The following is a 12905-nucleotide window of genomic DNA, read 5'->3' on the forward strand; positions in this document are numbered from 1 at the left end:
GATCATGTGGTTTGAGTTCTGACTTAACACTTTTTTAGTTGTGCTGAAAGCCTTACATTGAAGCGTACTGGGAACTGGCCCAGGGAATGATATTACAGGTTCTTTGGTGTATGTGTCCTTTAGGAAAAGCCCTAGGAGGAGGCAGAGCGGCAATTTAGGGTAGGAGTGAGGCATTCTGGTGTCTCTTGGACAAATACTAGTTTCATATTGTCAGATTCTCACCAGTAACTTCACACTCTAAATGGTAAATATACCCAACAAAATGTCATCACCTACATTGAAATGTCACATGTACCCATTCAAAGGTTAACACTGGTGTTTGCAGGCATGGTTGGTGGACTACATGTGGGAAAAGACAAGGTAAGTTTCTGCAGTTCTTAGTTGTTTCAATCATTTGCAGGATCATCATTCCCTCCCTATTCTTCCTTCTGCTTCTTCCCTGTTCATTCCTTAGAGGATTCTATCCTACTTAGCCTTTTTGTCACCTACTCTCATTTTTGGGTTCACATTAGGATATCACCAGTGCCCTTCTGCCTTCTTAAGGCTTATTGTTGTGCAAAAACATGTCTACTGATACCCTGAATGGGAGGACTGGTTGATTAGAGGACTGGTCAAGGCCTCTTAAGTTCTGGTTCTTAATCTGTTCTCACAATAAGATCATTTTGTCTCTCAGTAGTTTGACCTTGACATTTAGATTGCCCAAACTGGCAAACATATCCCAGGCAAACTTATTGAGTTTTGCTATTTCTCAGTTGTCTCAATAGTAGTGGAATTGGACACATCAGTTTATCTTTAATAACTAATCATTCAGATGTAACTAATTATTGTCTTTCCTTATGCACAATGTTATGCACGATTGCCTTGAAATAGATAACACATATTGATAAACGCCTTTTAGCAATCACTGTTACATATTTTGAAGCATCGCTATCACTTTCCAATATATGTTTTTCCTTGCACAAAAATCTCATACTCACAGGCTCATACCAACTACTAATATAAACATAGTCAAAATGGGATGAGGTAAATTTCTCTTTTGTGATCAGTTGCCGAATACGCCTCTACATGAGCAGGTGGAGTCATCTCTATGGCCTCCATAATCCATCCTAAACTGCCTGTTGACACGACCATTTTTCCACTGCTGGAAAATCGATTCTCTGTTCCCATAGGCTCTGGTAAAGTTGCATTCCTCTGCCATCCCAAAATAAATCCACTACTGAGATCACACCCATATCGCATGGTGCCATCACTCAAATTGAGCCCTAGTGGAATGGTCATACCCTGAGTACTCCCTAATACATGCTCAAGAAAGGGCCAATAAAAGGTGTTATGACAAAAGCTAAGTTGGATGCAAGAAAGTGGTTTCAGAATTGAAGGCAATTTTCTATTTTAGTTCATCTGAGTACTGAATATCTTGTCTAGAAGTCTCCTTATCATCCAGTGTTAACAATACTGGCCCATAGTGAATTATAATGCAACATATAACTCAAGAAATATGTAGCATTACTTTATAGCTTTTCACCAAGATTACTTTGGTATTTAATAATATTTGTATGTATCAGAGAACCAACATGTTCATGGCTCTTGAATGTAAGTTCCCTATTTAGTAGATTTATTTTTGTACAATGAATTAAAAATACCAGTGTATTTTGCTAAGAGAAAAGATTAGATAATATCCAGCATCCCCAAAAGGATCATAGATATTTTATACTGAAATATTAAAAATATTTCCAAGAGTATCATTTTAGTAATGATAAATGCAGCAGTTTGCGTTATTCACTATGTGAAAGAGGGGGCATCAATTACTCTTGCCCATTGCCTGCAATTGATGCTAGCATGAGTTTTATAGAAATACAGCCCTGTTAAAATTATTTCAGCTACTTTTCCAACTATTCTTTCTTTACAGAATAAAGATAAAACTCCTTGGCATGTGATTTTTATTTATTTATTTTTATTTTTTATTGAAGTATAATTAACATACATGCAATGTTACATTAGTTTCAGGTGTACAACATATTGATTCAACAATTCCACACATTATTCAGTGCTTACCATGATAAATGTAGTTACCATCTGTCACTATACAGTGTTATTACAATATTATTGACTATATTTCCTATGCTGTGCTTTTCATTTCTGTGACTTATTTATTTTTATAACTGGCAGTTCTTACCTTTCAATCCCCTTTATCTATTTCACCCCTTTCCCCACCCACCTTCCCTCTGGCAACCACCAGTTTGTTCTCTGCAGGTGATTTTTAAAGGCTTCCTATGCTTTGATCAAGCTGCTCTAGCAGCCCCACCTTTCCTTATTCTCCTGAATAACCACTCCCTCTTACTTGGCACTTACAGCAACACAGAACTCTCTGGTGTTTTAAAAGTAACTGATGCATTTTCCCCTAGGGGTTCTGGGCTATGCCTTATTTTTGATGGTTCTGACTTCCTTGCAGCTGCTACAGTTTGGTGCCTGCTTGTGCTGAATTGTTGATGCTCCTTGGTTGTTTATCCCTAAAGCCTCTGGGGAAGAGTGATACTGTATTTGGGTCAGGAAGGAAAGTTAGACCTCTGACTAAGTAGTGCTGCTGTGGGCAGGGTTGGGGGCTAATCAATAGAACCTTCCCTTACTTTACTGTGTGGGCTTTCTCTTCAGAAACATTGTATCTCTGGCCTTAAATATTCTCATCTTGGGGAAACTGGATACATTGCAACACCCTAATAATGAAAGCCTTCATCAGGAACTTTCCAAGCTAAAAGTTTCCCAGTCGGATCCTTCTGTTCTAATGTGAATTTATTCTGGCCTTGCCCTGTTTCTAATCTGTGTGTTTCTGTGAGGCTCCTAAACTCTGTGAAAGGTGTTAGGATGTGAAGGAGTAAACAAAAATGCGTTAAGTCACCAGGCAGCTGACATCAGTTCCCTGCAGAACAATGTGTGTAATAGATGAGGGCTAAATCCACTTCCTCAACCTTTTCCACTTTCATGCCCCTTGGCTCCTGGATAATCTCAGGTACTTTTTAATCTTATAACTGGATGACAGGAGAGGTGCCAGGGCTATCTCAGGGTTATTAAAATCCCTTGTTTTTGGCGACCTATTGTTCTGCATCTGGAAACCACTAATGCTTCAGTTTTTAATCCCAGCAAGACTATCTTTTATTTTCCCTTAATTATAAAAAAGAAAACTGTTTAAGGCAAAAAAATATTATGAGGTGTATAATAAATGTTGAAATAAAATATATGACCACAGCCAATGTTGAAATAAAATATATGACCAAATGGAATTATGCTTTTTAAAATTTATTATGTTTATGTGAAGTAGCAAATATTAACTCTAACAGACTGTAATAAGTTAAAGATGCATATTGTAACCTTTAAGCAACTACTAGAAGTTATAGCTAAAAATATAATACAGATATTAAAATAAAATACAAAAAATAATTTTTTTAAGATTATATTTATTTATTTGACAGAGAGAGACAGCCAGCGAGAGAGGGAACACAAGCAGGGGGAGTGGGAGAGGAAGAAGCAGGCTCCCAGAGGAGGAGCCTGATGCAGGGCTCGATCCCATAACGTCGGGATCACGCCCTGAGCCGAAGGCAGACACTTAATGACTGAGCCACCCAGGCGCCCCCAAAAAATTTTTTAAAAAAAGATTTTATTTATTCATTTGAGAGAGAGACAGAGAGAGCACAAGCAGGGGGAGCGGAGGAAGGAGAGGGAGAAGCAGACTTCCTGCAGCAGAGAGCCCGACTGGGACTCAATCCCAGGACCTGGAGATCATGACCTGAGCCGAAGGCAGACGCTTAACCATCTGAGCCACACGGGCACCCCAAAATACAAAAATTTTTTATTATCCTCAATGAATTATGAATGTGAAATAGAGGAATAATAAACAAATAGGACAAAGAAAACAAATAGCAAATGATAAACTCAATCACATACATAATTATATTAAGTAGAAATAGAAAAAATACTCCGATAAAAAGGCAGAAGTTATTAGACGGGATAAGAGATCAAGACCCAACTATTTGCTGGCAAAAAGAGATGCACTTAAAAATACTCAAATAGGTTTCAAATAAAAAGATTCAAAGTGGTATATAATGCAAAATGTAAATCTATGAACATCGTTGGGCATATATGAATATCAAAGAGGACTTTAAGAAAAATAATATCACATGCAATGAAGTGAGAAATTTCATAAAGATAGTGGGTTAATACGTAATAATGTTAACTATGTATGCACCTAAAGACAGACCTTCAAAATTCATGAGAAAATGCAGGCAGCTCTAAAGATAGAAGAAGACAGCCACAATCATAATTGATGATTTTTATCACTCTTCTCTTGGTAATTGATAGGATAATTACACAACAAAATGAGTAAAGATTTAAAGGATTTCAATAATAGTGTCATCCAAATTAATGTAACTGACATTTTATAAAAACACTATATAGTACCTGGATAATTCGTATTATTTTTAAGAGCACATGAAATGCTCACCAAGGTGGACTATATTCTGGGCCATAAAATATCCATATATATATTTCAGATACACACACATATACATATATATCCATATTTGTTCATAAGATTTGAAATCTTAGAGTATGTTTTCTGGCTACGACATAATTGTTAGAAATCAATAACCATGAAATAGCTAAAAGAGATCCAGAAATGTGCCCAAAATATTTATAAATAAAATGACACACTCCTAAATAAACTATTAATCAGAGATTAAATCACAAAGGAAATTATTTTGAATTGAATATTATGAAATCACAATATATCAAAATGTGTGAGATACAGCTAGAGCAGAAAATTAATAATTTTAAATGCTTGTATTGGAAAAGCAAAAAGCCTTAAAAATCAGTCACTGAGGGCTTCAGAGGGGAGGGGAGTGGGGGAATGGGATAGGCTGGTGATGGGTAGTAAGGGGGGCACGTATTGCATGGTGCACTGGGTGTTATAAGCAACTAATGAATCATCGAACTTTACATCGAAAACCAGGGATGTACTGTATGGTGACTAACATAATATAATAAAAAAACGTTAAAAATATATATATAATAAAAATAAAAGTGCAAAAAAAATCAGTCACTAAATTTCCATCTTTAAGAGCTGGTAAAAAACGAACAAATTAAATACAAAGTAAGTAGAAGGAAGGAAATAATAAGAAGAATAGAAAAAATTAGAACACAAAACAGACCAAAAATAGAAAAAATTAGTAAAGTAAGAACTTTGTTCTTTGAAAAGATTAATGAAATTTACAAATTCCTAGTGAAACTGATCAAGAAACAAAGAGTCAGAAAACTCAAAGTACCAATATAAGGGATAAAAGTGTACAAGATTACAGATTTTATAAATATTAAGAGTTCAGTAAGAGAATGCACACTGGCCAACCAAAATTAAATTAGAAATCAATATTATTAGTAATAATTGGGATTTATTCTAAGAATGGGAGACATATTTTCTTCCTCAGTTGTATGTCTGATTAGCTTATGTACTTACTGATCTGATCGCATGTTATGTGAGTAGTAGGGAAGAGAATTAGGGGAATATGGCATTGTGGGAATTTCCCAGTAGGAAGAATTTAGGGCTGTCACAGCATCAGTGACTGAGAGAAGCTGAGACTGAAGACTATAGCCTTTCTAGTGCTGCCACAATATGTGAGTGGGCAGCCAAGAGGCACATATAATAGAGGGGTGCTATATAAAAACCATCAGTTGGAGGTCAACGGGAGTGGTGACCAAATTTTCTAAGGAACTTTCAATAATTTAGGGGAGATGCACTGGAGTGAACTCATCACCAATAAGGCATTGGTATAGTTACAACCCATTCTCATTAAGCTCTTGAAAAGAGTTAATCATAGAGTGGGACTTTAAAAATCAGCTAGTTGAATAAAGAGTTACTTTTATTTTTCTCTCTTTTTGTATCCTGCCACATCATAGAAGAGAAAGGAAGTGCCCTGGAGGAAGGATGACAAGGCGAGAGAATGTACAATCCTTGAACTCTTCACCTTCTCCTAAATATTACATATGCAGTTAAAGTCACAGACTGGTCTAGCATGACCAGGGGTAGAAAAAGAGATGTAAGATTTAAATTAAGTTCAAAGTAAAATTGTAAAATAAATGGGATCACATCATAAATATCAATATGAAATCATTCTGAAGATGTAATATCACCAACAAGTTACGGAATTTGGCTAATCCACACAAGTGTGAATGGAATGTTTTCAACTTTGCTATATCTAGAGAAGTTACTGCAAAAAATAAAATTATTTCATGTTTGCATTCCAATGAGTTGAGAATTCTTAATATACCTGCTTAGAGTTGAGATGTGACTCTATCTCAGCCATTATTCCTCTTCCTGTCTCTGTCTTTTTGCTTGTTCCTTAGTTTGCTCATTTTTTTTTCTGTATTTAGTCCTTCATCACCCCTTCTAAATTTGTTTTATCCTTCATAATCTCTTCTTCACTCTCTTCATCTATCCTTCTACTCTTCTTACTCTTAAACTTACATTCAGTTCTCCTATCATGCCTTTCCCCTCCTCTCTCCTGCCTTATTTTGACCCCCCTCTTGGGGTGTATTGAATTTCCACATAGAGTTGATTTTATCAATCAAGTTGTGTCACTTTTGAGAGTAAACGAGGGTGCCATTTATAATTTTGCTAATACAACAAGCATAAACCACTACTGTCTTAGGGAAATTGGGATGAATGGTCATACTATCTGTAGCAAAACCCCAATTTAGATAGGTCAAGATGATCAGAGAAGACCACTATGAGAAAATAATATTAAGTTGATTTCTGTAGGGTGCATAAGAATTAGTTGGGTGAAGAGTGAGGATAAATATGTAACTGACAAAACAAATAGGAATGCAGAGCCCCTTAGGTAAGAGTGAAGTTCCGAGTAGTAGCAGAATGAAACCTGGGAGAGTATCATGGACTGACGTTGTAGAATTGAGCAAAGGAGTTTCTAGAATTTCTCCATTTGTTGGGGTCTTAGGTGGAGCTTTCTGGTTGAAATGAGGATTACCTGTCACCAAGATGCATTTTTATAGCAAGCATAGGGATTTTATTTAGAATTGCATGTTACAGGTCAATAAAAATAGCACTGTTTTCTAACAATGTTTTTAAATCACAAATTGCATGAGATAAACATGAATTTTTGTTAAAGGAGATATGGTTAGTATTTGGATAAAGTGACTAGGGAATGAAGATAAGGAAAATAGGAGGGGGAGAAGGTTCAAGCCCTGCCCAAGGTACTGCTTGTCCAGGGTAGAGAGTTTAATTTTTATTCTAATTGCAGTGGGAAAACAATGGTAGATTTAAGTGGGAATAGTAAATGGCATAATATGATTTACATTTTAAGATTATTCTAGTTACTTTGTAGAGAACTGATTGTATTAGGAAAAAGACTGGAAATAGGGAAGCCAATTAAGAGGCTGCTCAGTAGGCCAGGTTAGAGAGATACTGATGGCATAGTGTAGAATGGTAGAAAGGGAGTGAAGTTGGTATATATTTAAGGTAGAATATTCAAGATTTGGTGGTTGTTTGAATGTGGAAAAGGAAATGGGGAAAGGAAGTTGTGATGAAGACATGAGAGTTTCTGGATTGAAAATCTGACTGCATGTTGGTATTTACTGAGATGAAGAAGTTAAGTGAAGGAATACATGATGATTGTGAGAAGAAGGATATATTCAAAAGCTCAGTTTGGGACATACTAATTTTGAGAATACCAAGAAATATCCAAATGGAGAAGTAAGGTATACAGTTGGATTATGGTTACAAAAGTTATAGGCCAAGTGAGTTGGGGATACAGATTTGGGAACAAATAGCACATAAAATGGTGTTTCAGACCTTTTCTGAGTTTGTTCATATTCCTTTATGGACATTTTACAGAGGAAGTGCTGAGGAAAAACAAGCAGCTGACAGGAGAGGTTGCTATGCAACAGATGAAAATCATCCGGGCAAGCAGAACTGATGCTGATCTTGGGGACCAAATGCTGCCATCCTTCCTAGCATTAGCTTTCTTTCATATGCAGATTCCCAGCAGGAACTGATGCCAGAACAAAGTGAAATGTACAAAGATTTATCTTGGATTTTGGAAATGTATCAATTCATTTTGGGTCAACTTACATTTGTATATGATTTTCTGCCTTTTTGAGTTTTTCCAGTCATCTTGGAATCATAACAGCATGCATGCCCTTTAGTAGGACCCCAGTAAGTATGCCTTGCACTTTATCTTTTGAATATTAAGAAATGGGTTCAGAAATGTCCAGTGACCTGAGTGGGCTCATACAGCAAGCAATGGTCTGGCCTGGCACTCTATCCCTGGAACTCTGAAGGTTGGCCCAGCCTTCTTTTTGTAAAACCACAGCTGTTCTAGGCCCCACCCCTGGAAGGAACCCAGGCAAACATCAGCTCTGAAACAGGACCTGCCATGGTTCAGACACAAAAGTGCCTGATCATCCTGACCACTCCAGTGGGCACCAGAAAGGCCTTAGGAGAAGCTTGTTTGTGCCACTCACAGTGAAAAGGCCTGATAGTTGGGGCAAGGAGTGTATCCCAAGGAACAATTCTCACACCTGGGTGGACCCACCTAGAGTAGGCGAGGGGTAGAGACTTGGGCGGAGGGGTGTCTGTACCTGTGTCCTGGATGCAGAGCATGAGCTTGATTCTCCGAGAGCACAGATTTTGCTTGTTTGGGACAGGTGTTGGCAGGGCAGAGGAGGTGAGGGGTAGTTCTGTCATTCAAACTGGAGAAGGGAGGGTGCCTCAGTCCCCAGGCCAGAACTAGTAAAACATGGGTTTTGGAAGTAGGAGGACCTAGGCCCACATTTTGCATTTTCTGTTTACTGGTTCTGTGCCCTTGTCTAGTTCATGAATTGTGTCTGTGCCTCAGCTTCCTAACCTGTAAAATAGAGATGCTGACACCCACCACTCAGGGCTATTGTGAGAGGAAGATAAGTCCTAGTGCAGATGTTGTGATATACAAGCTGTGCCCTTCCCTCCCCTCCTTCCCACCCGCACACACAAAATAAGGTTATGGCTGGAACTGCACAAAGGGCAGGGGAAAAGGTATAGGCAGTTCATGAGTGAGGGAGGAGCCAGTTGGTAGTCACTAAGGTAATTGCCTTCCCCATTAGTGTAATTTCCCTAGGTTCTTCTTTTTCCCTAGCCCTAGAGCTGAGGAGATGTTCAGTAGTTGTTTGGTGTAGAATTTGTTCCCTCATAGAGATCTATTTCAGAGAGGCAGATGGCTTCTTGGACTGGTCACACTTACGGTCACTCCTGTTGGTCACCAGATTTCAAGTTGTGGGTACTCTGCAAATATTGAGCCTGGAAAGGCTGACCTATGACAGTTAGACTCATAGGAGACTAATGCATAATAAAAGCCAATACGTTAACTTTTGACTGGCTGGTGCTCACTCTTGTACACCTCTCAATTAAGGAAAACAGTCACAGGCCACTTGGAGTTTTGGCATCACAATGAGGGAAGGTGGTTGGTCATCTCAGTGTTTGGAATTCTTTAGTTGGAATTCTGCAGGCATATATAGGCTGTGTAAAGAATTTCTGGTCACAAGTTCCAATGTTTCTGTCAGCAGCTGAGTTACTCTCTTATAGGGACACTGTCTCACACAAAGAGACACATCTTTTCTGTTGCTTGGATGACCCCTCCACATATTCCATACAGACATCCCTCCTCTGCCTATACAGTCCTTCTCTACACAGGACACAATATCACTAATTAAGTATTAATATCAATGTGGCATTGCCTTCTCCACATGACACTCTGGCCACTTTGGTGGGAGGAGTGTCCCCAGGCTTCTTACATCTACAGATGCTCCCTAGGGTCAACCCTAAAGATGTCTCATGTCATTCTTCAAATGGTGATTCTTTCTCACCATTCCCTAAGGCCATAGAAATATTCAAAAACAGCATGAAACTATGGATTCACATCACACATAATGTAATTGAAAAATCCTATATTGTTGGACAATTAAGTGTTTTCATATTTTCACTATTGTGTACGAAAAACAAATAATTTTTCTCCTAAATATTGAAGTAAACCCCTGATGTTTTTGTGTGTGCTGTTAGTTATTAAAAGTGGAATCATTGGAGGCCCCTGGGTGTCTCAGTCAGCTAAGCGTCTGCTTTCAGCTCAGATCATGAACCCAGGTCCTGGGATGGAGCCCTGTGTCGGGCTCCCTGCTCAGTGGGGAGTCTGCTTCTCCCTCTCCCTCTGCCCGTCTGGCTCACAGTCTCTCTCTCTCACTCTTTCTCTATCTCAAATGAATAAATAAAATCTTTTTTTTTTAAAAAGGTGGAATCATTGAGGAAAACATATGAATATTTGTAAGGCTTTCACGTATATATTTGTCTCCAGAATGGCTGTACCAATTTATAGTGTTACAGCTATATTGAATGCAATTTTACTGCACAATCACCAATACTGGCTGCTATTCTCTTTAAAAATTTGCCAATCACATACTTGAAAAATAGGTGATTTAATATTGCTTTGTTTGGGAAATATCTTTACTCTTTTCAGATTATAGAGGCAATTCATAATGTATGTACAAATTGGAAAATACAGAAAGAAATGAAGACCAAAAGAATAGTATATAATTTCTCAACAATATAACCATTGTTGTAATTTTAAATATTTTCTTTACATTTGTTTGTTTATTTATCCCAACTCCTTTCTTTTTTTCCACATTCCACATACAACCAGTCTATCAGGAAAATATTTTGGTTCTATTTTCAAAATTTATGTTTGCAATTTGACCACTTCTTACCAGTTCTATATTAACCTCCCTGGTTCAAACCATTATCAGACCATTAAAATAGCATCTGCACTGGTCTCCCTGCTTCCACGGTGTCCCATTCAGAAAGATTCTGCTAAAATCTCATGTCCCTCCTCTGTTCACAACCTTTTCATATTTCTTATCAACCTTAGAGTACAACTAAGTCCTTGGAGTGATCTATAAGTTCCAACACGATTCACTCATCCCCTCTCTGATCGCATTGCCATACCCTCACACTCATTCCACTCATACTACATTGGCTTTCTTCTGGATACTTAAATATACCTGGCTTGCTTGGTCCTACTTTGTTTACCCAGCTGTTTCCATTACTAGGAATACTCTTTTACAATATAGCTGCATTACTCATTCCCTTACAGTGAAGAATGTTCTCAAATAAGCACTTCCAGGCTATTACGATCCCCCTACTCTGTTCTATTTTTCTTTTCCCCATAGCTCTTACTTTGTAACACACTATGTAATTTAGTTATTTTTCATGTTCATTGTTTACAATCTGTTTCTCCACTAAAATGTCTAAAATGCAGTTTTTATATTCTCACCTCAGGAAGCTGGAACAGCAGCAGAGGGACAGGCCTAATCCACTCATGAGGAAGCAGTTGACCAAGATTAGAGCAGAAAACAATGAATTAGAAACCAGAACTACAGTAGAGCAGATCAACAGGACTAGAAGCTGGCTCTTTGAGAGAATCAATAAATCGACAGACCACTGGCAAGAGTTATCCAAAAGACGGGGTGCCTGGGTGGCACAGCGGTTAAGCATCTGCCTTCGGCTCAGGGCGTGATCCCGGCGTTGTGGGATCGAGCCCCACATCAGGCTCCTCCACTATGAGCCTGCTTCTTCCTCTCCCTCTCCCCCTGCTTGTGTTCCCTCTCTTGCTGGCTGTCTCTATCCTTGTCAAATAAATAAATAAAATCTTAAAAAAAAAGAGTTATCCAAAAGAAAAAAGAAAGGACCCAAATTAAGAAAATTATGAATGAAAAAGGAAAGGTCACTACCAACACCAATGAAATTGGAAGGATTATTAGAAACTTTTATCAATAGCTATATGCCAATAAATTAAGCAATCTGGAAGAGATGGAGGCCTTCCTGGAAACCTATAAACTACCAAGACTGAAACAGGAAAAAATTGATTTTTTAAACAGGCCAATTAATTATGAAGAGATTGAGTCAGTGATAAACAACCTTCCAAATAACAAAACTCCAGCCCTGGACGGTTTTCCTGGGGAATTCTATGAAACATTCAAAGAAGAAATAATATCTATTCTCCTAAAGCTATTTCAAAAAATAGAAAAAGAAGGAAAGGTACCAAACTCATTCTATGAGGCCAATATTACCTTGATCCCCAAACCAGGCAAAGACCCCATCAAAAAGAATGAGAGACTGATTTCCCGCATGAATATGGACGCCAAAATCCTCAACAAGATCCTTGCTAAGAGAATCCAACAGTACATTAAAACGATTATCCATCACAACTAAGTGGGATTCATACCTGGGATGCAAGCCTGGTTCAACATTCACAAATCGATCAGCGTGATACATCATGTCAACAAGTAAAGACTCAGGAACCATATGATCCTCTCAATTGATGCCGAAAAAGCATTTGACAAAATACAGCATCCTTTCCTGACTAAAACCATTCAGAGTGTAGGGATAGAAGGTACATTTCTCAATCTCATAAAAGCCATCTATGAAAAGCCTAAAGCAAATATTATTCTCAATGGGGAAAAGCTGGAAGCCTTTCCCTTAAGCCTTTCCCTTAAGATCAGGAACACGACAAGGATGCCCACTCTCGCCACTATTATTCAACATAGTACTAGAAGTCCTTGCAACAGCAATCAGAAGACAAAAAGGGATCAAAGGTATCCAAATCGGCAAAGAAGAAGTCAAACTGTCTCTCTTTGCAGATGACATGATACTCTATATGGAAAACCCAAAGGAATCCACTCCCAAACTATTAGAAGTGATAGAACAATTCAGTAAGGTGGCAGGATACAAAAGCAATGCCCAGAAATCAGTTGCATTTCTTTTTTTTTTAATTTAATTTTATTATATTATGTTAATCACCATACAGTACATCCCCAGATTCCGA

General features: G+C 38.0%; 1 protein-coding gene across 1 annotated transcript in view; it reads left to right on the forward strand.

Moving 5' to 3' along the window:
* Positions 1–327: 327 nt before the first annotated feature.
* Positions 328–12905, forward strand: part of LOC100471653 (melanoma-associated antigen D4) — a 92028-nt gene continuing 79450 nt past the window's right edge. Inside the window, exon 1 of the mRNA XM_034649018.1 lies at positions 328–360. Within this exon, the coding sequence (XP_034504909.1) occupies positions 328–360 (33 nt within the window). The remainder of the gene's footprint in view (positions 361–12905) is intronic.

Source organism: Ailuropoda melanoleuca, chromosome X (assembly GCF_002007445.2).
Source record: "Ailuropoda melanoleuca isolate Jingjing chromosome X, ASM200744v2, whole genome shotgun sequence".
Classification (NCBI taxonomy): Eukaryota; Metazoa; Chordata; class Mammalia; order Carnivora; family Ursidae; genus Ailuropoda; species Ailuropoda melanoleuca.